The sequence below is a fragment of the Mercenaria mercenaria genome, chromosome 1 (genome assembly GCF_021730395.1).
Source record: "Mercenaria mercenaria strain notata chromosome 1, MADL_Memer_1, whole genome shotgun sequence".
Classification (NCBI taxonomy): domain Eukaryota; kingdom Metazoa; phylum Mollusca; class Bivalvia; order Venerida; family Veneridae; genus Mercenaria; species Mercenaria mercenaria.
The window spans coordinates 83,032,815-83,058,105 of NC_069361.1; the positions used below are offsets into that span (position 1 = coordinate 83,032,815).

Sequence of the window (25,291 nt, forward strand, 5' to 3'; positions counted from 1 at the left end):
GACAATCTTGCGCATGTCGTCACAGCAATACCTGTGAATGATTGGCCAAATGGTTTCAATATGACATCATATAACGTAAAACAGCTGATGATGAGAGTAAAACCCAGTTATATTGTCAAATACAGAATTCATTACTTGATCAATAATCAGCTGATGCAAATGGAACGAAAATTATATCCTGCGTGCAAAAATGGATAGTCAGCAAAAATGTCATGAATTCAGCGGCCACTACGTAGGTCGCACGAAAGTAGCAACAGTCCTATATATATTCGAATTATAATGTATATAGGCACCTGGCACAGCTCTTTAGTTAAAATCCTAGAGGATTGTGAGGTGCCCCCTGTTTTTTTCGGGGCAGTCGGATTTCTCTGGCATTTGGCGTATGAGTGTGTTAACGTTTCTTGCTACAGTAAAGATACGCATGGAAAATCGTAATAAAAAAGAAAAACCGCGTCACAATTCACTGTTTAATATAGACACCAACGGTATGCCTCTTTTGCCTATTTGTCATTTTCTTTTCGGTATATCATTTCAAGTGCACAATAGGCCTATACACAAAATTCACATCTTTGTTTTTTTTTGTTTTGTTTTACATGTAGTTAGTTAGTTTGTTTTCAAGCTTATTCAAAGTCGCCACCGGCGACTTCTACAGAAGACTGTTAGTAATGATACAGAAGACGCCCCAATTCCAGAAACTCCACCCCACCCCAGTTCTTTAGCGTGCTATGCACGGGACTCTTATCCCAGTGTTATTAACTTTTAGATAGAGGAGCGGGGACTCGAACTCACGATCTCTGGTTTCATGGTCAGTGTTAACACTGGACCACTGCAGCCTCTCTCAATGTATATCCTTAAAACACGTTCCTATACACACTGTTCTCAGCACAGTCTTATGTAGAACCTTTTTAAAAGTATCTAACCTAACCTAACCCATTTAACTATAACAACTAAGTAAAAATCTTAAGTCGATCATCACCTAGAACTTCATTCTCGCATACCAGAGCTCTACCATGGTCCCCTTGTTCGTCTCGGATACCATGTCGAACATCTGATGAGTGAGAATGCTAGAACTTGTTTATTCGAGATTTAAAGAAATTTACTGCGAGTTCATGTAATTGTTTCAGAGTATCAGCCACCCTAAGACTGAAAGAATTTAGATGAGTTTCCCTGCGGGCATTTCTGTAAAATTTCTAATTACGACCTCTTGTATTATTGGAAACAACGTGAATAAACATTTCATTATTTTCTACGTAATCAGTTCAGTTTAATATGATAAAGATCAATCATATCGGTTCTTACTCTTTACTAAATACAAGGTGCGTAATCTTTCACTGTAAGTGTGTCATACCAACGATTTCACCATTCTTGTTGACAGACCAGCGAGCATACTATAATCTTGCAACAGATTTTCATCTTTCTGACCACCATTCTGAGGAATAGTTCCATGTCAACAACAAATAGCTTCACATACAGTTTATACTTTCTTGAAGATCGTTAATATGGATTAGAAATAAGCCAGGCCCAATCATATTGCCTTATGAAACACCATATTCTACATGCCGCCCCCACCGCACTCGGAAAATTTTAGCATGTGTTCCCTATTTGATGCAATCTGACGTAATACGTTTGACATAGTTTTAGCTTGAATGTTTGATTCAACATCATCTTTTAAATTTGTAAATTTTCAAAAAAGAGAAACAAAACACTTAACATAAAAAAGATGAAGCTGATAGTTTCTTTTGGCCTGGCTGTTGTCTAGTCTCACCACGTTATGAATTGAAATATTACTGTTCAAAGTTTTGCGAGCGAAGCGAGCTTTAAATGTTGACTAAAATGAATACTGTCTCAATTTTAGGCTATCAAAAAATACACACTAGCAAGAATCTGCCTCTGTATCCACCCTTTGTACATTCACTGTAGTTTTCTGTATAAGCTACTACGACAAAATCGAGATGCTTCTCTAGAACTAGAAACTTTAGTCCATGTCCTAAATCATTTTTTTTCTAGTTTGCTTCGGTATCATAAATTTACGTTAGCTTTGTGGTCCTTAGTTTGCCTCAGCGTGGCTTCGACTCTGTTGCGTACGTCGGTAAACTGTAAAATGTATGTATCCTGCATTGTTAGTAGGTTGAGCATGGCCAACGATCTGCCAGTTGCCACGATACCGTCTACAGAAGCCGCAGTCTGATCCAGTCTAGGATGGTTCTCGGGTAGAATGAGAACTTGTATGCAGTGTTTTGTGCTGTTGATTCATCTGCCACAAAACTTCCTATCCAAAAAAAAACACAACCCATCAATATCCCCCGGAAGCTTCTCCCTTTTGTCATCAGGTCCTTAAATTTGATTGCTACAGAGTAAGACAACCAATTGTTTACCATAGACTACCATCACCATTAAATATAACTTTATGGCGTGTACGGCCCTCCATAAAACGAAACCTGTTTCTCTAATCACGTTGTTTTTCAAGAAAAGCCCTAATTCCACAAATATAACCGATAAAAAACATACGAATAGTGATAATTTATTTCAGTATGTTTTCACGCCAATGATATGAACTCACGTTTTTATAACTGGCATTGGGAGAGAAAACCGTTTCATGAAACATTTTCAATACGCGTCAAATGATTTCGCTAGACCGGTGCTTGCGGAAACAATGTTGGCTGTCGCAAGGAATCAAGTAGAAGATAAGATGTTTTATGATGTTACCGTCAATTACACGCTCTAGTATCTTGACGACTACTAACGTGATCGATACTAAACGTATATAGTCTGAAGCAGTTGCGTAACGTGTGAAATTCAAGGGTTCTAGTCCAGTCTATTAACCAGTTTTGTTGAACTGCCGAAGCGGTATATACCATTTCATGAAGACACACAGGCCAAGCATCTCCGTGATTTGTAAGTTTCAGCCATTTTGACACCAAATTTGTAAATCAGTTTCATTTTTTCTTTGTTGCGTCCCTACTCGATGTGTCACCCGAGTGGTCATAAGATGTGTTGACCGTTCGTCCGTCTATCAGTCTGTCAGTCTGCACGCAAAGTGGTTATCTGCTTCCAAAATATTTTTCATGTATTTGTTACATGGATAGAGGACATTAGAGAATATGGTCGTCCTTGTAGGTAGAAGGTAATATAGAGAATATGTACGTCATTTTGTTTTGTCCGTTTGTCCTCGCGTTCGTTTGCCTGACCCTTTTTAAAAGGAAAACAATATCAAGTATATTGGAACTGTTAAAGTTTCGATCTGAAGTTAGATAATGCCACAATTGATAAGTTCAGTTCTAACACAGCAATAAAAAGGATAAATATAAGAAGTTTTAGAAATTTTAATTGAGATGATTTTAACTCTGGCATCTAAAATAGAAAAAAGATTTTTGCACATAAAGTGTAAGTAAATCTTATAGAGATCATTGATAAGCATGTTCCTGTTAAACAAGTGCGCACTAGGAAAATATCAAGAGCTATGTATATATAAGAAAATATATTACTCTGAATGTTTGTCGGCTAGTTTAAAAAAGTGGAAGACTGCACGAAGAAAGGTGTTTTCAGGAAAGTTGTTTTGGTGGTGGATGTATGTCTGCAGACTATTTGAATACGTTCAAACCTTTGATGTAAAGATGAACAGTTTCTATAGGCTAAATGACGCTTTTTTGTAAATGTTGCTTATGGTATTGACAGGTAGATTTTGATGGAGAAGTATATCCTAATATAAGAAAACATCTGGGTAAAACTTTGTGTACAAATTCTTATTATTTGTGTCCTGTAGTCCAAAATCGACAGCTGGTCCAGCATTCATCAACTTTTAAAGTCGGAAATTTAGACTTAGACTTCAAAATCCTAAGTTTTTATTTTTTCTCTGTTATTGTTTTTTTCTCAATAACTAAGGCTAGTAATATATAGGTATATATTAAAAATAATCAAAACTACAAAATATATTTATCACTAGTGTTTCGGCTAGATTAGCCTTTCTCAGGGTACAAAATCAAACTCCAATACACATGTGTAACATTATATTTTGATAACATATTTGGCCATTCCTTTTGTCCTTTTAGGAAGGGCGTGGATGTCATGGTTAGTAATCTGTATGTGGCTGCCATTCTTATGGATACGTCCAATGCCTTTATTATAATCAGAACGATATTTTCCTACTTAAGCTTGCATCTTATGACATCTCTGATCACCCTGATAACCTATAACCTGCTAAAAAAATTTAATTGGACTGGTCCATCATTCAATCTGGGTAGTACCATTTATCATTTGAAGGGATGTTTACTGAAAATTTACTCACTGAATAGCGAACAGTGCAGACCATGACAGAGGTGCAGGCTGATCTTGGTCTGCACTGGTCGCAAAGGCAGAATCACTTGCCGCCAGCAGGCTAAAGGTTAATCTCCTGTCTGTCAAAATCACAATGTTTCTGATATTGCTGTTCCAGTCCAATGGAATTAAGGCAAAAAAAAATTCTAATCAGTTTAAGAACATAATTTCGTTCCGGAGTGGTAAAATCTGCAAATTTGTCGCATAAAACTCCCGTGAGTTAATGCATTTTTTTTATTAAGTCTTGCTTTATTCGGTATTAACCGTGCAGCTTGTGTTTCCGCTATGTTCTTTTGTACAATATCTACTCTGTTTCGTCTGCCTTGATTTCTTGTTGCTTTTTATTTTATGTATCTTATGTGCTTCTGCATTCTTTTTAATATGTTCTTAGTTTGCAAGTGTATCTAAACCCTTACCCTTCAAAATTTCTATAATGAACTTGCCCGTCTTTCAATTTGGACAGTACCATTAACAGTTAAGGGGGGTGCTTACCAAAAATATACTGACTGAATGGCGAACAGTGCAGGTCTTGATAGATTGCACGGGTGTGTAGGCTGATCATGATCTACACTGTTTGCAAATGCAAAATCAATCATGTCCAGCATGATAACTTATTTGCCAGTTTTGTCAAGTTGCTATGTAACCTATGTATTTTCCTCTATAATTATTTGCACAGTTACTTACTTACTTATTTACTTGCTTCCTTACTTGCTTACTAGCTTACTTGCATACTTACTTACTTACTCGCATACTTACTTACTTACTTATTTACTTGCGTACTGACTGACTGACTGACCGACCTGCATACTTGCTTGCTTGCTTGCTTGCTTGCTTCCTTCTTTCCTTACCTTACCTTACCTTACCTTACTCACTTACTTACTTACTTACTTACTTACTTATAACGCATTTCTGCCAATGATATTCGGACATATCACAGCAATGTAATGAACTTTAACTGTTTCAAATCTTAGGTCTGCAACACTTAGGTTAAATTCCGAAAGGACAGATACTTTATGTTCTCTTATCTGACTTCTAAAATGTGCCAACAAACTAACATAAGCATTACTAACCCATTGACAATAATAAAAAAAAAAAACTGCAAAGATTTTGATTACAAACTGAGGACTTTAAGCCAAATGCTGATAGAAAAAACTTTTAAAGGCAGATTTTGCTGTGCATGAACTAAAAGTTCAAACTTATTTCATATAAAATGAAGGTCGTCTGAAATTTTTAGATAAAATATCCATGCAATGTTAAAATACAATATTAAGATTTTTTTCCAGTATAATACTAATTTTCTGTTTATTTCAGCTGAAAATGCAATATCATAAATCAAACACGTGATTTTACGGCCTGTTTTACAGTTTATTACAATGAACGATAAATCTTAATTCACAAACGTACATGGTTTCAGCCAACACCTATTCATTTTGCAGTCTGCTTCAATATGCAGGTTGCTATTTAGCAGTTACTGATACATTTCGTGGTAATTGAAGGAAGTTCGGATTTTCAGTGGAATGCGGGGTAACTGGACCACATACGTGAATACAGAATATGCATATACATGTATATAATTATCTAACAGAATTAAACGCGGATGCCCGCTATGACCTGTTGTCATGCGATTTGGGTGATCTGCGGTGTTACGAGTTGTACGCCCGTACAATGACCACTGGCTTTTACAAGTCACTTGCGTGAGTTGAATCTGATCCTGATATGAGCCGCACCATGTGAAAACCAACATAGTGCATTTGCGACCAACATGGATCCAGACCAGCCTGCGCATCCGCGCAGTCTGATCAGGATCCATACTGTTCGCTAACGGTTTCTCTAATTGCAATAGGGTTTGAAAGCGAACAGTACGGATCCTGACCAGACTGCGCGGATGCGCAGGCTCTTCTGGATCCATGCTGTTCGCAAATGCACTATGTTGGTTTTTTAATGGTGCGGCTCAATTATATGTTTCGGGGAAGCACTTGTAACATAATATACCAGGTAATTATGTGACATTAATGGTTCGAACTGTTGCTAGATAATTACGAACTCATAACTAATCGTTGGCCCAGCGCGAAATTATTGTATCCTGTTCTTTATTTATATATACAGTTACAACAGTTTCGCACTGAGCCCTCGAAATGTCTAACACAAACCAAACATTGGACCAATCGGATACAAGTCGTGCCGATGCCGACATTAGACCGATATTATGATTTCAGAAAAATGTATTTTTTCAGGAAATAAAGAAAAATCTCAAAGGTATTATTCATAGCTGTCATTTTGTTTCAGAAAAAAATGTACATAATTCTTGGGAAGTTTATATTATCATCGTGATAGCTACTTAGCTATCTCGTGGCAGAAACATGCCGGCATATGGAATACCCTAAAATCATGGACTTTTAAAATAAAAAAAAATGGCTTACGGAAGGTCGATGGTTCTACACAGGAGTCCGCCCGTGCTGAAATAATGCTTCCAGTAAAAAAATAATTGTATAAAAATACAGTAGGCTAAGAGAGGTAATACATACATTCCTACTGGTGACAGTCTTCTACGTAGTGGTCTCCCCTTAATGCTTTAGATTAGTGGAATTTAAACTAAAAATGTGTTTTATAGTCCTGAAACTCCGCATATTCTTTTCCTATATGACTGGTACAATCAGAAAGTTCTCTGCCTGTATAGCGGGGGCAGTCGTAAGTTCAATTCACAGTCGAGTCATATGATCTCCGGAGTTATTTTACAGAAGAGAATTCATCTGAAGTATTTCATCCTCTAACTGTCATTGTGGGGAAGTTGCTTGCAGTACTTTAAGAGTAATGTTTCCCCCCATAAATATGTGAACAAGTCACATCATTTTAAACGTGTCTTTGACTGAATGTGTGAACTGTTACTTATTACGCATTCTCGCACGGATGAACGCGGTTTTGACTAAGTTTTGCACTGGTGTACGCATAGACTGTGTTACTTCCTTTGTCTTACAGAAAAGAGACGTTAATTTATTTACGGCTGAAATAGGAGTCTAGTGTACGCATTGTTGTACGAGTGTTGGCCCCTTCACATGAGTGTACACATTCGCGCAACAACGTACGAATTTACGCACGAGCGCGAGTGCTCAATTTTCACACGCGATTGCGCTCATTATCACACAGCAGAAGCCTACTGTAAGTTATCAACTGGTACCGTATGTAAAACAAATACAAATAAAGTCTACATGTTTTATATGGGAAATGACCTCTGTTTGTTCCGATTGAAATATATCAAATACGTGGTGAAATAACTAGCGTCTTAATTTAAGGTGAATTAGTCATTTATGACTCGTCCCGGATTAAAGTTTAATAACGAAGGTTAATATGGTCATCTGGCCCCTTCCCCACGCGCACCCCCTGCCCCTCCTATCTTTTGAAGTACAATCATCAACTCTTCTCTCTGTTTTTATAGTCACTGTTTATAATGTTATGATGAAATAGAAAAAAAATGTTCGCTTGCTTACTTTCTTAGAAACACCACGTCATGTGAAAATTTATAATAATTCACTTATGTCTGTATACTCACATGTTGCATATGTAACTTGAGTTAATAATGTCATGTTCTGTTCTATTCTGTTTGTTTATTGAATAATCAATGTTTTCGCGTTGTTTATCGTGTAATTTACAACATTTCAAACAAGAAAATTGTTAAAAGAGAATAGAAATACGCTCAAAACATTATGGCTCATTTTGATCTATGCCTTGGCATCGCTACGTCACTGTAAATTTTGAAAGACAACCTTTAATGCCGACGACCACAAAGAGACCAAAACTTCTTACTATAATAAGGCATATGTTTATGCTCGCTACATTATAATTATGATTTCTCCAGACAGCACCGTATACAAATGCATTTCCATATTTCATATTAAGATTCCTGTTTACTCAAGACGAAAAATGTAAACAACTAAAGTTATAATTTATAAAGACAATATTTGATAAATGATATCACGGCTTTGTTATATTATACAAAGCATATTGTGCCTTTATATTAAATCCAGATTAAATACATAAACAATATTCTCTGTAAGTAAATAGCATGCTTTATGGAGTGGTGTGATTAAATCATGTATACTTAATATATTGAATTTTTCGGACGTACATCAAAGACTAAATCTTTATTTTTGTTTTGAGGATATAAACTTAAAATGGTAAGCGGATATTTATTATTTGTTTGAATTCATATGTATTAAAACTGTATTCTGTAAACTTAACATTATATTCACATCTAGTTTAGCATTAAGACCGGCCCAAAGACGCAACCTGAATATAGTTATTACATGTATATTTAATTTTAGCATCTATAGCGTATCGTGTAAAATAGTGCGAGTGTCTAACACAGAAACTTGTCAAATTTTGGCCCTTGTCCACCATATTCGTCATTAAATTTAACTATAAACAGTTGCTAAATATGTCCACAAATATTAGAAGTCTTAAATCACATCTTGTCTATCTGTCTGTTTGAAAGTTTTAGTCTGTACGGGTTTTATGAAAAGACATTATATAGACTAGGATTTAATGACGCTTTAGGTGTAAGGGGTTGGGGTGGGGCTGGGGTGGGGTTGGGGAGAATATGACTTCTAGCCAGGCGGTCATGAGTTCAACTGTGTTCGAAGCAGTGTATTAACGAGGAACCTGCAACACAAGTTTCTGAAGTAGATAAGAAATTATATACAATCAGTTAGAGCAAACGTTTCAAGGATAAATGAACGGAAAGTTAGCCAGCTGTTACACATGTCACGGATAACTTTAGGATCGCCGAATGTTCCGCCGTATACGTAAATAAAAAATACTCATCGCGTTAATTTGCAACTTTTTCACTGTATGTCCAATTTCTATTTTCTGCTCCTGTAGGGTAAGACGGGTGTAACATTTCAGTATCGTGCCCATACGATTTCTGCATTGTCTGGATGCAAGTTAATCTAATTTGATTCAGCCTACTGCAAACCAGCGGTCATTTATGGTTCCTTTTGGGACCTGTGATGATTTTTTTGAGGATGAGTACACCGTTTTAGTTTGAGAGAATGAAATAGCCATGCGTCCTTTAGGACCTGTGATGAACAAGAATGATATACTATGAGGATGAGTACACCGTTTTAGTTTGAGAGAATTATAAAATCATGATTCTAGCTCACAAAGCATTAAGTTTCAAACCTTTAACATCTGGTTGGTTTGTTCAGAGCACAGCCTCGAATTTACCGATGGCAAGATTCCATTCTAAGACTGATCCGTAGTCAATGCTGACATTTTTTTTTGTTTACGAATGTTCCTGATACAGATATAGAAAGTTTCGTGTCAGTTTATTACCTCAAACAAAGTAATGGCAAACAGAATATTTAGCGCTCTTACTATGTTAAGTCAAAGTCTGAGTTTCAGATGTTGATGAAATACGAATCCAGACAAAATTTTTAATAATCCATCAACGATTAAAGGCGTAAGGCGTAGACATTAAAATGCTAAAAAATCTTTTTGCTCTAGTCTTGTTTAATTACCACCGATTGTATTAAAACATGAATGTGCATTTTACAGCTTCTTGCATTTCAGCAAAATTTCGTTAGTACCAATAAGGTATAAACAAAGTTATGGCAAATAGAATTAAATATAAGCTGTCCTTTTTTGCGGACTTTTAAATTTGCTAAATACGAACTCAGGTCACTGTGTAGTATTGTTAACTTTCAGTCGAGTTCCAGTGAGGAGGAGGAGCAGGATGAGATTGCCAAACTGGGACTCTCCGAAGAGCAACTTGCAGGTTAGTATATATACAGCGGAACCAGGTTAAAGTATAATCGTTTTACTCCTTAATAAGCGATTTCGGCATTCTTCGGATTTTTACGGAAAACTATGTGCGCGTTGAGCTATATTTACGTCCAAACGAGAATACGTAATCAGTCGGAAGTTGCCGAGTGTCATTACGGGTCCACTACTTTAATATTTAAGAAATAAATTATAGCAAAAGAGTGTTTCAACACTATTTATGCACGATGGGTGGTTATACGTCGGGCGTAAATTATTTGTACGACGTATTCCGCCCGAGTGTATAAATAGTGTTGAAACACGGTTTTGCTATTAAGGAGGTAGGTTACCTTGTTACAAGGGTAAATTCAAATTAGTTGTACCGCAGCACATTTTTGTATTTCGTGTAATATGAAGTTTTAACTGCTACAATCTCAATTTCGTTTGTCTCTGTCCCTTCAAGTTCAATTTTTATCCTGGTTTGAAGAACATGACTCTACAAAGGTATTTCATATTGAAAGAAGAAGGAAAATACGGATATTTAACACTTTTCAGTGTACTTTAGTTTCATTGATATCCGTAGAAATCTGCATAATTGATAATTTTACTAGTATGCACGTTATCTTTCTAATAAAAGCTTAAAATGTATATGTCGCGGGGCTCGTGTTTCCATGGTAACGCATTTTCTCTCATTTTTAAACAACTATGTATAAAAATAGGGTTTTCGACGGCTTCAGTGCCATTCTGTTAATGACCAACATGGAATATTTGGGTAATATTATTAGCAAATTACCAAGCACTTTACATGGTACCCTAATTTTCTTAAAGTTTAAAGTAACCATGGCAACAGAGATGTTTAAAATAGCTTATATCTTGCTTTTTGTCATAGTTTCTTATAAAAATATTGAATAAGATTATCTTTCTAGTTAATGTAGCTATAAAACATACTATTTCCTAACGTAAGTTATATTTTCGTGTTATTTGCATTTATTCAAACAAATTTCACAGCTTAGAATACTTACAGCAGTACCCTCGTCTGGCATTTTTCATGGAAAAATCGTTCAGCATGCTGCTATTATTCTCATGGATATTGTTGAAATGAAAATAAAAAGCCGAAGCTGTGTTTCTTAAATAGACCAGTGTCAACGCTTTTGAATTTTACATTTAGATACATAGGTCACGGGCTTCGTTTCCATGGTAACATCAATTCAATTCAAGAAACCACATTTTTCTACCGAAATTTGAACAATTTTAGATCTTAGTTTTAGTATATAAGTAACAAATTATCAACGGAACTTGAAAAATAGGTATTACAAATCAAACTGCTAGATTTTTTATTTGAAAATGGCCGTAACAAGTAACCTTTCACCCAACTATATTCCAAATAACATTGGTTACCATCATCCATTTTCTTACATTCCGCATAACATTTCAATATAACTACATAAAAGAAGAAAAATATTGATTTTTATTCAGAGCAAAAGACTCTTAGAAATATTTCAGCAAATAATGGTTATTTGAAAATAGTTAAAATAAGAAAAAAATGCACAGAATTACGTACTTTCAAGACAAAAACTATTAATTTTGCGCGGTAACTGACACGTAACGTCATGACGTCAGTGACGTCATTTTAGGGCAACATTGTTTTGAAGCGTTTCTGCGGCAATTTATTCATTATTTCTGAATTATTAAACCATAAAGCATCAGATCGAAGACAGGTTCATGATTTGTTTTCAGAAGAATGAATATACAAACACATTTAGTTTGTCGTAAACGTCGTCGTAAATCGTCACGTTAGCTTCCGGTTGGACATGCGCACATACAAATATGAAGGTAACCTACCTCCTTAATCTAAAACAGTAGATAAAATATAGTAGCGCTCTTTCTCGGTCGCAACCAAAACATTGACGTCACGCACGTTAACGTGACGTCATTATAGCGTAAGAGTGTTTTAACAGAGAAAAGCATTGGCTTATTTCCTATCACCACTGGTCCGATAACTGCCAACATTTTTTTCAACTATTCCATGCAGTACGTACAATTTAAGTTATATTCAGTATAACTTGTATGAGGAGACCACTTATGGGAAGGACAGAAATTGGTCTCTTAATGCAAGTAGTCTTTTAATACATGATATGAGCCGTGCCATGAGGAAACCAACATAGTGGCTTTGCGACCAGCATGGATCCAGACCAGCCTGCGCATCCGCACAGTCTGGTCAGGATCCATGCTGTTCGCTAACAGTATCTCTAATTTCAATAGGCTTTGAAAGCGAACAGCATGGATCCTGACCAGACTGCGCGGATGCGCAGGCTGGTCTGGATCCATGCTGGTCGCAAAGCCACTATGTTGGTTTTCTCATGGCACGGCTCATATTATATTGTTCTTTAACATTACAAAAGGGAGTGAAGAAATGGTCTCTTAATGCAAGAGGTCACTTAATAGACGTGGTATCTCGAGCAACGTTTGACAAACCAGTCCCATTTTACTTGAAATATACAAAGTTACAAACAAGTGCATATATACTTAATGTACAAGTGTATCATATTTCTCTTTTGTTTTGGTGCATTGTATATCATCAATCAAGCTCCGTACGTTAGACACAAATAGAAAACTGTGTGAAAAATACTTTTAAAAGTATAAAAGTCCAAATCACCATTAACTATATACGATATCGTGTTATTGATTGATTTATTTATTTTCTACCTCTTTCAAGATTTTCAGCGAGCATTTGACCTTTTTGACCCTGATGGAGACGGCACGATCACGACCCTAGAACTGGGAACGATTATGAGGGTCATAGGTCAGAACCCAACAGAAGCCGAACTACAGGATATGGTCAACGAAGTTGATGAAGATGGTAAGAATTTTTTTTGTGATAGTGTATCACACGAAATAAGTTTAATTTTTTGTAACGACTTGACTGACATAGAAACCATCATTGTGTTACTACATTTCAAAGTTCATTTATGTCTGCACGGCTTCCCCATATGTGCAAATCTCCTTGTTCCTTTATCGTACTATATACGACGTTGCTTCATTGTTTGTCTAAGATGTTCCTTTACCATCATGTCTGCGATGATGCTATATCGTTCTATCTACAACTAGCGTTATTGTACTGCCTGCGATGATGCTATATCGTTCTATATACAGCTAGCGTTATTGTACTGCCTGCGATGTCGATTTATCGTCCTATGCCATACTATATACAATGTTGCTTTATCGGACAATCTACGATGTTGCTTCATCGCACTGTCTTCGATGATACTTTCTCTTTCTGTCTGAGTGTGATGTTGCCTTATCGGACTGTTGTACTGCCAACGACGTTGCTTAGTCTCACTGTCTTCAAAGTTACCTTAGCATACTTTCTACGGTCTAACTTTATAGTACTGTAAACGATATTGCTTTATCATAATGGTCGATGATATTGCTTTATCATTTTGTCTATAATGCTGCCTACAATGTTCCGTGCACAATGTTCCGTTATTGCAATGTTCCATTATTGCACAATGTTCTGTTATTGCACAATGTTCCTTTATTGCAATGTTCCGTTATTGCACAATGTTCTGTTATTGCACAATGTTCCGTTATTGCAATGTTCCGTTATTGCACATTGTTCCGTTATTGCACAATGTTCCGTTATTGCAATGTTCTGTTATTGCACAATGTTCCGTTATTGCAATGTTCCGTTATTGCACAATGTTCTGTTATTGCACAATGTTCCTTTATTGCAATGTTCCGTTATTGCACAATGTTCTGTTATTGCACAATGTTCCGTTATTGCAATGTTCCGTTATTGCACAATGTTCCGTTATTGCAATGTTCCGTTATTGCACAATGTTCCGTTATTGCAATGTTCCGTTATTGCACAATGTTCCGTTACTGCATAATGTTTCGTTATTGCATAATGTTTCGTTATTGCCAATGTTCCGTTATTGCACAATGTTCCGTTGTTGCAATTTTCCGTTATTGCACAATGTTCTGTTATTGCACAATGTTCCTTTATTGCACCATCTATCTATCTTTCTTCCGTTGACGTCAAACCCCTTGCGGGAACGTAGACGTTTTGCGCGTCAAAATCAAAAAGAGAAAGAATATACATGTAGTGATAAAAATTTAGAGTGGAAGAAACTTAAAATAACTTTGGTGATATAAAAAGGTTAAAACTTGAGTTTGCAGGATAACTAGGGCGAGGCATGTTCAAGGCTGCAAACTGCAGCACTGAACTGCTCTAGGGTAGGGAGGTGGGCGACACTGGGGGGAAGTTGGTTCTAACGGTACACTGTTCTCGGAAAATAAGAAAACATGTAATAGTCAGTGGTTGCAGTAATTAACCTATAACTTAGGGAGTAGCCATAGCGGACACAGCGGGTCATTGGGGTCAGGTAATCTATGATTGGGATAGCAAAATTATCTACGATGTTGTTTAACGTAAGTCTACGTTGTAGCTTTAAAGTTCTTTCTACGATGTCCATTTATTTAACAAATAATCAAGGCCTTCGAGTGGTTTATCGTCTAATTTATCATGGTTCAGAGTTCAGATTCGTAGGAATTGAACCACGAGGGCGTTAGCCCGAGTGGTTAAAAACTGAAGCATCTGAACGATGAACCGTGGTAAATTAGACGATAAATCACAAGAAGGGCTTGATTGTTTTCATTCTGACATGCTCATTGACATATTATAATAAATATTATGCTAGACTTCATTTACCCGAGGAGTAATGTATCGGACGTCGTGCGGCAATTTGACGTCATAATTGACGTCATAATGCTCTCTTACCGGTCCGCGCGTCAACCGTTGTTTATCGCAGAATATACAGAGCTTGATTTCCTTCTTTGTTTAACTGGAAATCAAATCGAGTTATGTTAGAATTTTATTTATACGATGTTGCGTTATCGTACTATCTACGGTATTCCTATTTCGTACTCTAGATGGTGTTGCGTTATCTTTACTTTTTCGAATTGCCAACAATGTAACTTGGTTTATTGCGTACGAAGTACCTTTATCGTACTGTATACGATGTTGCTTTAGCGCTCACAGACAATTTTTTCATACTCCTTAAAACACAGAAATGAACGCAAAAAATAGCGGTGGAAACAATTTCGTGAACCATTGTTATACGGAAACATGTTAAGGACATCTTTGCTAGTGTTTTTAGAGGAACGCCAAATTTACCGTTAAATACTTACGATTGCGTCCTCCCATTATTACAGGAAACGGAACAATAGAATTTGACGAGTTTGTAAAGATGATGGTGTTGAAAACAGCGTCAGATAATGCTGGGGTAAACAAGGAAACATTTGACGTATTTGATATAGAGAAAACTGGCTACATCACAGCAAAAGGTAACAGCTTTTATAGAAATACATCTGCTGGATAATTCATACAATTGTTCACTTATTTTCAAAATTTATATTATCTAACTGTATCTTCAAATATATTTGCCAATATAGTATTTTCCAGAATAAGAACGCTCTATCAATGTACAGACATTCGTACCTTTATAGTAAATGAAGACTTTTAAAACCTGTTCAATTGTAACAAAACGTATCTCGTGATCGAGACTTGTGATCAGTCATAGACTTAACATCATGGCGTGCATAGCGGAATATTTTCCTCAGACGAACTTACAGCGGTAAGAGACGAATGATTCAAAGCCAGCAACCTTAACAACTTGGCCACGGAAGACACTGTATATATGAGCCGTGCCATGGGAAAACCAACATAGTGGCTTTGCGACCAGCATGGATCCAGACCAGCCTGCGCATCCGCGCAGTCTGGTCAGGATCCATGCTGTTCGCTTTAACAGTTTCTTTAATAGCAATAGGCTTTGAAAGCGAACAGCATGGATCCTGACCAGACTGCGCAGATGCGCAGGCTGGTCTGGATCCATGCTGGTCGCAAAGCCACTATGTTGGTTTTCTCATGGCGTGGCTCATATTTAACTTCATGGTCAGATTAATCATTCTGGGTTTTCTGGCTGAAATATCGAACACAAGGACATGAAGTAACCTGCAAGAAAACAAACTGAATCTTACCATCTGTGAGATTTTTTTTCCAGAACTGAAGAATGTGATGTCGAATCTGGGAGAAGATCTAGGTGATGATGTAATAGAAGAGATGATCAGCAAGGTAGATACGGACGGTGATGGGAAAATTGGATTCGAAGGTAGGCTAGTTCTTGGTTTGGTAAAAAAAACCTCTTCAATTGCTGAAACGCTTTGTTAATATGATGCTCGCATTCTTACAGTCTTTTTTTTTGTTATATCAAGCACATGTTGTGTGTATTTTTATGTTCGTGGAGTATATTATAAGAAACTTTCACTGTTTGAAAGTGCAGATGGAAGTATCTGGCTCGATGGTAAATGTTTTGGCGGTAACGAGGCTCCTGCCGTGTTACCGAAACACAGTTACCAAACAGAGAGAGAGAGAGAGAGAGAGAGAGAGAGGGAGAGGGGGGAGAGAGAAAGAGAGATAAAGAGAGAGAGAGAGAGAATCTTTTTTCTTGCATGTCTTATTAAAGTGTCATATATGCAAAATTCAACACGAATATACATGGCAATAAACACACAACATACATAGCTATTATTTTTTAATTTTTTAAAGAACTATAAGAGACTATATATCACATTTAACCAACTAATTGACACGTGTTAATCATTTTCAGAATTTTCGGCCATGCTTGAAGCCCCAGACGAGTCGTACTTAAGAAAAAAACCAGCTGTTGTTGAAGAAACTGTGTTGGAGGAATCATCACATGACCTTACTGACCATTCAGAAAGCACCATAGGATGATTTATTATACATAATGTAAAATTAAAACAATGACAACATTGCAAAAATGATTTTTCTTCTGGTTGTGTAAATGAAAACTTATCACTTTTAATACTCCTATTTAGTAATGGGCTAAAATGGCCAGAGTAATATGGGCATCCCCATGTAGGTTGTGCGCAACAGAGAGATTCATGTGAAACAAAGTAATTTTGAGTCACTCTCTCTCTACAGCGAATAGAAAGCAAAAGACCATTTTTCTTTCTTCATACTATTCATTCGGCCATACATTTTCTGTCTTTGCAGCCACCTGTTTTAAGCTACCACTTGCCTTAAGCAGCCAGTGACCTAACTTGCCCAATTGTATTTTAAACCAGCTGCCTTAAACAAACTTGTAGATTGTATAGCTACCGTGCCCATCCATTTCATAACAAAAATAAATGTTACAAATGTTTATGAAATATCGTTTAAAAATCAATGCTTTTCTTGAAATACAGGAGGACTAAATGCGTTCTGTTTTAGGAGAAAAATATATATCAAAGGAATTATGTCCCTTTAACATTAAAATAAAGCCACAGTAAATGCACTGTGACTTCTTTTGCAAGTTCCTGCGTAAACACCCCCTACGCCCCATTGTACCATTTACTTATATACCTACGATTAAAAACTTTCCCGCGGTGACCGGTATTTTTTGCATATTGAATTAGCTCCCTTTTTCATACTGTGTCTAAAAATAGCATACATTTTTCTAATTTTAACTCATTCAAAAGTCTTACGAACTTTGGCAAACAAACGTCATGAAATTCATTGAAAACAACGCCTCATTGTATCTCAGGTCGTTGCAAACTAATATTATTCAGTATAATTTGGAAAGTGAAAAACATTCGACATGAATCATCGTATAACGAAGATGTAACAACAGTATATATATGTTATATTTCCCCCAGTGAATGAAGAACAGTCTTTAAAGAAAAATATATTATGCGCAAGCACAGTTTCTCATGCAGCTTCGGAGTAGCTTTAAGTTCAGGCGTATCCGTTTATCAGTGACTGCATCCTATTAACATTACTATCAGTACGTCTATCTTTTTGTTCTTTCTATCTTTTGGAAATGACCGATGTATCCGAGAAATAAGCCTTATTTTTTAAAATTTTTCTTTCGTGAAAATCTTGCAAATAAGTCACTACACTGTGCACGGATTTCATGTAAAGCATGCTACCAACATACCTTCAAACGGACAAATTTGCATCGTCTCTGCACTTACAGAAAGACTGGTGATTTTGCTAAAAAAATAAATCTTTTATGTTCTATATCAATGGAATTCATTTTGCATGATCTATGAAAAATTAAAAACTCGAGCCATCGAAGTTACGTATTAAAAGAGCAAGGAGTTTATCCTGTGCGTTTCTTAAAACACTTGTTTAAAAAATAAAACGAAAAAATAAGCAGACACAAAAACATGTTTATTTAAATTTGGCTTAAAATTTGATCAGAAAATGTATATACTAAGAACCAAGGGATACAACAGTATTTAAAGATTACAAATTGCATTATAGCAACATTTTGTGACACTTTTCACATATTCATTTTTAGACTTATTTCAGGAACGGAATGAATTTTTACCCAGGTCAAGATATGCACCAATGTACTCGAGCTTATTGTTTCACTGCCTTTTATTATCCCCCTTTTTACTGTTGAAACAGTATATCTATCTGGCTTTTGCGTGATGGTCTAGGGGAGGTAAATCATAACTCTGAAGCACATTTTCGACTAATGAAAATGTTCATATTCTGCACCCATTCTAAAGCCAACGCAAGCTATTTTTCATATTTAATTTTGTTCGAAAAGTCTGCTTTGTTAGGAAATAGTTCAAGTCTCAAAATATCTAACAAGATTGTTAAAAACAGACAGCAAGTACACAGTCTATATAGATCTAGTGTGCCGTTTCACTATTTATTCATTATTTTTCAATATTATTCTATCGGTAAATCATTTAAATCATCACCAAATGTGTGAAATCAATTGTATCCTTTATAGATATCGACAGAATTATGGTAAGATTTATCATAGCTTCACTGTTTCATAAGCTAGAGCTATCTATTATGAATAATTATCAAAGATTCATTCAATGATACCAAGAATCAACTCTAAGATATCTGAAATTCATTTAGTGTCATCATAAAAGCAAGTTAATGATACATATGTCACAAGAAGTCGATCTATTTTACGAGATCCTTAATTCTACTTCATGATATCTTACATTCATTTTGTGATATCAAAAATGCGGTACGGATATCATAATATAAAGGACATCATTTACAGAATTCATGATACCATAAAACAAAAAGGTGATATTAAGATATCTAACGGTAGAATGTCAGATATTTCTAAATGTATGTTATGGTATATTTCCGTGCATTTTATTATATCAAAAACTATCACTGATATCTTAATATCATTTTAAAACCATAAATGCATTTCTATTTTATGGTATCATTAAAGTCTTTGATTGATATCAAATAGATGAATAGACTTACCTTATATCATAATATATATATTATATATATATATAATAAAACTAATCAATAATATTACAATATGAATTTTAGATATCACACTAAACATCTTTTTCCGCCGCCCTTGAAACATCTCTCTCTCTCTCTCTCTCTCTAGTGAATGGAAAGCAAAAAAGGCCATTTTTCTTTCTTCATACTATTCATTCGGCCATACATTTTCTGTCTTTGCAGCCACCTGTTTTAAGCTACCACTTGCCTTAAGCAGCCAGTGACCTAACTTCCCCAATTGTATTTTAAACCAGCTGCCTTAAACAAACTTGTAGATTGTATAGCTACCGTGCCCATCCATTTCATAACAAAAATAAATGTTACAAATGTTTATGAAATATCGCTTAAAAAATCAATGCTTTTCTTGAAATGCAGGAGAACTAAATGCGTTCTGTTTTAGGAGAAAAGTATATATATCAAAGGAATTATGTCCCTTTAACATTAAAATAAAGCCACAGTAAATGCACTGTGACTTCATTTGCAAGTTCCTGCGTAAACACCCCCTACGCCCCATTGTACCATTTACTTATATACCTACGATTAAAAACTTTCCCGCGGTGACCGGTATTTTTTGCATATTGAATTAGCTCCCTTTTTCATACTGTGTCTAAAAATAGCATACATTTTTCTAATTTTAACTCATTCAAAAGTCTTACGAATATTGGCAAACAACCGTCATGAAATTCATTGAAAACAACGCCTCATTGTATCTCAGGTCGTTGCAAACTAATATTATTCTGTATAACTTGGAAAGTGAAAAACATTCGACATGAATCATCGTATAACGAAGATGTAAGAACAGTATATATATGTTATATTTCCCCCAGTGAATGAAGAACAATCTTTTAAGAAAAATATATTATTCGCAAGCACACTTTCTCATGCAGCTTCGAAGTAGCTTTAAGTTCTGGCGTATCCGTTTATCAGTGACTGCATCCTATTAACATTACTATCAGTACGTCTATTTTTTGCTCTTTCTATCTTTTGGAAATGACCCATGTATCCGAGAAATAAGCCTTAATTTTTTTAATTTTTCTTTCGTGAAAATCGTGCAAATAAGTCACTACACTGTGCACGGATGTCACGTAAAGCATGCTACCAACATACCTTCAAATGGACAAATTTGCATCGTCTCTGCACTTACAGAAAGACTGGTGATTTTGCTAAAAAAATAAATCTTTTATGTTCTATATCAATGGAATTCATTTTGCATGATCTATGAAAAATTAAAAACTCGAGCCATCGAAGTTACGTATTAAAAGAGCAAGGAGTTTATCCTGTGCGTTTCTTAAAACACTTGTTTAAAAAATAAAACGAAAAAATAAGCAGACACAAAAACATGTTTATTTAAATTTGGCTTAAAATTTGATCAGAAAATGTATATACTAAGAACCAAGGGATACAACAGTATTTAAAGATTACAAATTGCATTATAGCAACATTTTGTGACACTTTTCACATATTCATTTTTAGACTTATTTCAGGAACGGAATGAATTTTTACCCAGGTCAAGATATGCACCAATGTACTCGAGCTTATTTTTTTCACTGCCTTTTATTACCCCCTTTTTAAACTGTTGAAAACATTTAATCTATCTGGGCTTTTGCGTGTGGTCTAGGGGGGTAAATCATAATCTGAAGCACATTTTCGACTAATGAAAATGTTATATTCTGCCCCCATTCTAAAGCCAACGCAAGCTATTTTTCATATTTAATTTTGTTCGAAAAGTCTGCTTTGTTAGGAAATAGTTCAAGTCTCAAAATATCTAACAAGATTGTAAAAACAGACAGCAGTACACAGTCTATATAGATCTGTGTGCCGTTTCATATTTATTCATTATTTTTTCAATATTATTCTATCGGTAAATCATTTAAATCATCACCAAAGGGTGTAAAATCAATTGTATCCTTTATAGATATCGACAGAATTATGGTAAGATTTATCATAGCTTCACTTTTTAAATAAGCTAGAGCTATCTATTATGAATATTATCAAAGATTCATTCAATGATCCCAAAGAATAAACTCTAAGATATCTGAAATTCATTTGTGTCATCATAAAAGCAAGTTAATGAACATATGTCACAAGAAGTCGATCTATTTTACGAGATCCTTAATTCTACTTCATGATATCTTACATTCATTTTGTGATATCAAAAATGCGGTACGGATATCATAATATAAAGGACATTCATTTACAGAATTCTTTGATACCATAAAAACAAAAGGTGATATTAAGAAAATCTAACGGTAAAATTGTCAGATTTTCAAAAATGTTGTTATGGTATATTTCCGTGCATTTTATTATATCAAAAACTATCACTGATATCTTAATATAAATTTTAAAAACCATAAATGCATTTCTATTTTATGGTATCATTTAAAGTCTTTGATTGATATCAAATAGATGAATAGATTTACCTTATATCATAATTATTATTATATATTATATAAATAAAACTAATCAAAAATATTACAATTGAATTTTAGATATCACACTAAACATCTTTTCCCGCCCTTGAAACATCTCTCTGTCTCTCTCTCTCTCTCTCTCTCTCTCTCTCTCTCTCTAGTGAATGGAAAGCAAAAAAGGCCATTTTTCTTTCTTCATACTATTCATTCGGCCATACATTTTCTGTCTTTGCAGCCACCTGTTTTAAGCTAACACTTGCCTTAAGCAGCCAGTGACTAACTTCCCCAATTGTATTTTAAAACCAGCTGCCTTAAACAAACTTGTAGATTGTATAGCTACCGTGCCCATCCATTTTCATAACAAAAATAAATGTTACAAATGTTTATGAAATATCGCTTAAAAAACAATGCTTTTCTTAAATGCAGGAGAACTAAATGCGTTCTGTTTTAGGAGAAAAAGTTATATATCAAAGGAATTATGTCCCTTTAACATAAAAAAAGCCACAAATGCACTGGACTTCATTTGCAATTCCTGCGTAAACACCCCTACGCCCATTGTACCATTTACTTATATACCTACGATTAAAAACTTTCCGCGGTGACGTATTTTTGGCATATTGAATTAGTCCTTTTTAATTGTCTAAAAATAGCATACTGTTTGAGAATGTTAGTTTTTATTTTCTCATTCAAGTCTTGATATTGGAGAGGTCTGTCAAGATCTCATAGTGTGGCTTTTATTAGGAGAATTCGACTAATCTATAATTTTAAGGCGTTAAGTTACACTTTCTAGGCAAATTCGTGAGCCAGTCTAAAATGGTACAATGTTGCCCAAGTAAGTTAAAAATCTCTAAGACGAAATAACTGTTCGTTAAAATAAAGAATAGTAGTTTAATTCACTTATAAAGTTGGAACAGGTTCAGTTATAACAAACAAATATAGATATATATTATTTATTTCTTCTTTTTGCAAGTTCAAAGATATGATAAGAATTGAATCACGTTTAAATTTGTTTTCGTTCAATTAAATAATTATTGTTAACTGGCGGTTCGTTTGCCCTATCGGAAGATCTGCCGGAATAAGAATTTCTTCTAATGGTTTCCATCGATTGTCGGAGATGTATACTTCTAAACAAATAAATTTTGTCTATTATCATGACCTTAAACTGAGTTATAAACTAGAACAAATAAGATTTGGAATTTACTTTCAAAAGCATCTATTATAAACTCTCGATAATGTTGTATAAACTGCACCAACCTTTTGATAATACATTGTGTATTTATGTATGCTTGTTATGTGTGTGTGTATTAAATATGTTTATATATATAAATAAAATATGATTTAAAAAAATAATAAAAAAAATAAAACGCAGGTTTCAGGACACTAAATTTTGAGGCAATTGACCCAAAATGCACCTTGCGACCGTACCGATTTCTGCAAAGACTGACCTAAAACATCATCATTTTATTAACTTGTGGGCCAGGGGGGGGGGGTTTGGGGCAAAATATGGTGAAGAAAAGTGTTCTTTCGACCGTTACCTTTTCCGCTATTTTGGCTGAATCTGGAGGGATAAATGACCTTTTCCCATTTCGTCTAATTCCTTTATCGGTAAACTTTAGACCCGGCCGCTCCCGGGCAAAAAAAACGATTCAAGTATATTTATTTTTACACAATAACTACTCGTACGCAGAATCCTCAGTTCTGTAAACATCATAAATAACCAGTTGAATATAAATGCCTTTAAAGTGCATCTGTCTATTTTATGTAAAAAACGTACCCGGGCCAAATGCGAAACTGGCCCCTGCCACTGAAGTAGTTTACCATATGATTTTACAAACTCCAACGCAGTGATCTCCCTTGCCGCTTCGCTCATTGATCAATGCCAACACAATGTTTTTAGCTAAAATTCAGCTAAGTGGACTTCTGTTAATTATATAATTATTTAGTTAATTTCACCCAAAGTTTTCGATGTTTACACTTCTTTTAGCACACGCGAATGTCCCATAATGAAAAAATAACGATTGTGATTGAAAATGGGTAATTATTTACAAGTATCCTGAAACGAAACTGAAACTGAGTAAACAAATGAGTGCCCCGATATGTCGACGTTAATCTTTGATGCCGTTCAAGATAATTATGCTGTCATTAACCCCAAGCCGGAACAGATGGAGGCTTTTCAATATTTTCCTACTGGCCAAGATATGTTATTGTCAAAAGTTTGGTAGATTTCTGTATTATATTGTCCGGAAGTATTGACCTGGCACTCATGAATATTCCGTATCTTACGTAAATTAATTTTCGGTTTTCGGACATAAATAGCGATATAACTTAATATTACATATATCGTTCTTAATTGATATACTGTCACATGTGCAGGTATATAGCTGCGCGGACAAAGCGTCTGCCTGCCTATATCAGGGTCGGTGGTTCGAGTCCTACGTCCATATTTTTTTCCATAAATTTTTATATACAGACTTACTACTCATTTGATCAACGTATCGCGATATTTATGGTTCATTTTTGAAGAGTAACGTATCTAACCGTTGTAAAAAAAGTGGAATAAAATTGTTTTAAATGGATATTAGATAAAAAGACAAATACCTGTCACCAGCGTTCCAGAAATTAATACTACAAGAGAAACAATTAAAATAAAAATGATAATAAAATAATGGAAACGATAACATTACAATACATTAAATTGAAAAAAAAGTTCTATTCAGTAAGCGATTTCGAACCCGTGGTAACGTGTGTGGAAGTCAGACACTTTACCTCTACGCCACCGTATCGTCGATTAACTTTACATGTTACTTTAGTAATGTAGATACTTTCAGGGTACTAATATTGCGTAAATTAACGAAAACGCCCGAAATACTGGCGAAGATTAATGAGTGTCAGGCCAATACTTACGGACAATATCAACGTATAAGTTTATTTTAAAACCGATCATCACGTGATGAACAATGGTCACGTGAATGTTGTGTTGGCAGTGATCAATGAGCGAAGCGGTAAGGGAGATCACTGCGTTGGAGTTTGATGATTTTATCTGATTTAGACATTAAAAAATCAATAGAACATACTGGTTCGATTCGTAAATTCGGCCAGGTGGTAAATATTCGGCCACCCACTTTAAAGCTTTTTTTTCGAGCCAGATGCTTGAGAACGCACCTGTGTCATCACAAAGTCGGCAAAATAACAACAAGCTGAGGGGAGTGGAAAAAAAAGTTGTCCTTCCCTAAAGTTGTGTACTCTAAACAGCAAATATTTTGTCTCGCGGGTCGCGTGACGTCATTGCACGCGCTCGTTTATATTGAGGCCCGGCAAGGGTAATTCAAATCTAAACTTTATAACACAAAAAGAACATGCGCTAACTAGCATAAAACGCGTTATAACCAAGAAAATGAATATATTGTCCCTCAACGTCATTGATTTTCCATGTCTACGTTGTTTTATTTCACGTTGACGTCATTTCCTTTTGCGT

The 25,291-nt window shown here is 35.3% G+C and overlaps 1 protein-coding gene across 1 annotated transcript; it reads left to right on the forward strand.

Moving 5' to 3' along the window:
* The first annotated feature begins 8,331 nt into the window (after positions 1-8,331).
* LOC123532189 (calmodulin-A-like) lies at positions 8,332-16,914 on the forward strand. The gene is made up of 6 exons (XM_045313560.2): positions 8,332-8,486; positions 10,015-10,084; positions 12,785-12,928; positions 15,283-15,414; positions 16,131-16,238; positions 16,737-16,914. The coding sequence occupies exons 1-6, from the start codon at positions 8,484-8,486 to the stop codon at positions 16,862-16,864; spliced, it is 585 nt and encodes a 194-aa protein (XP_045169495.1). The 5' UTR covers positions 8,332-8,483; the 3' UTR covers positions 16,865-16,914.
* The last annotated feature ends 8,377 nt before the right edge of the window (positions 16,915-25,291 follow it).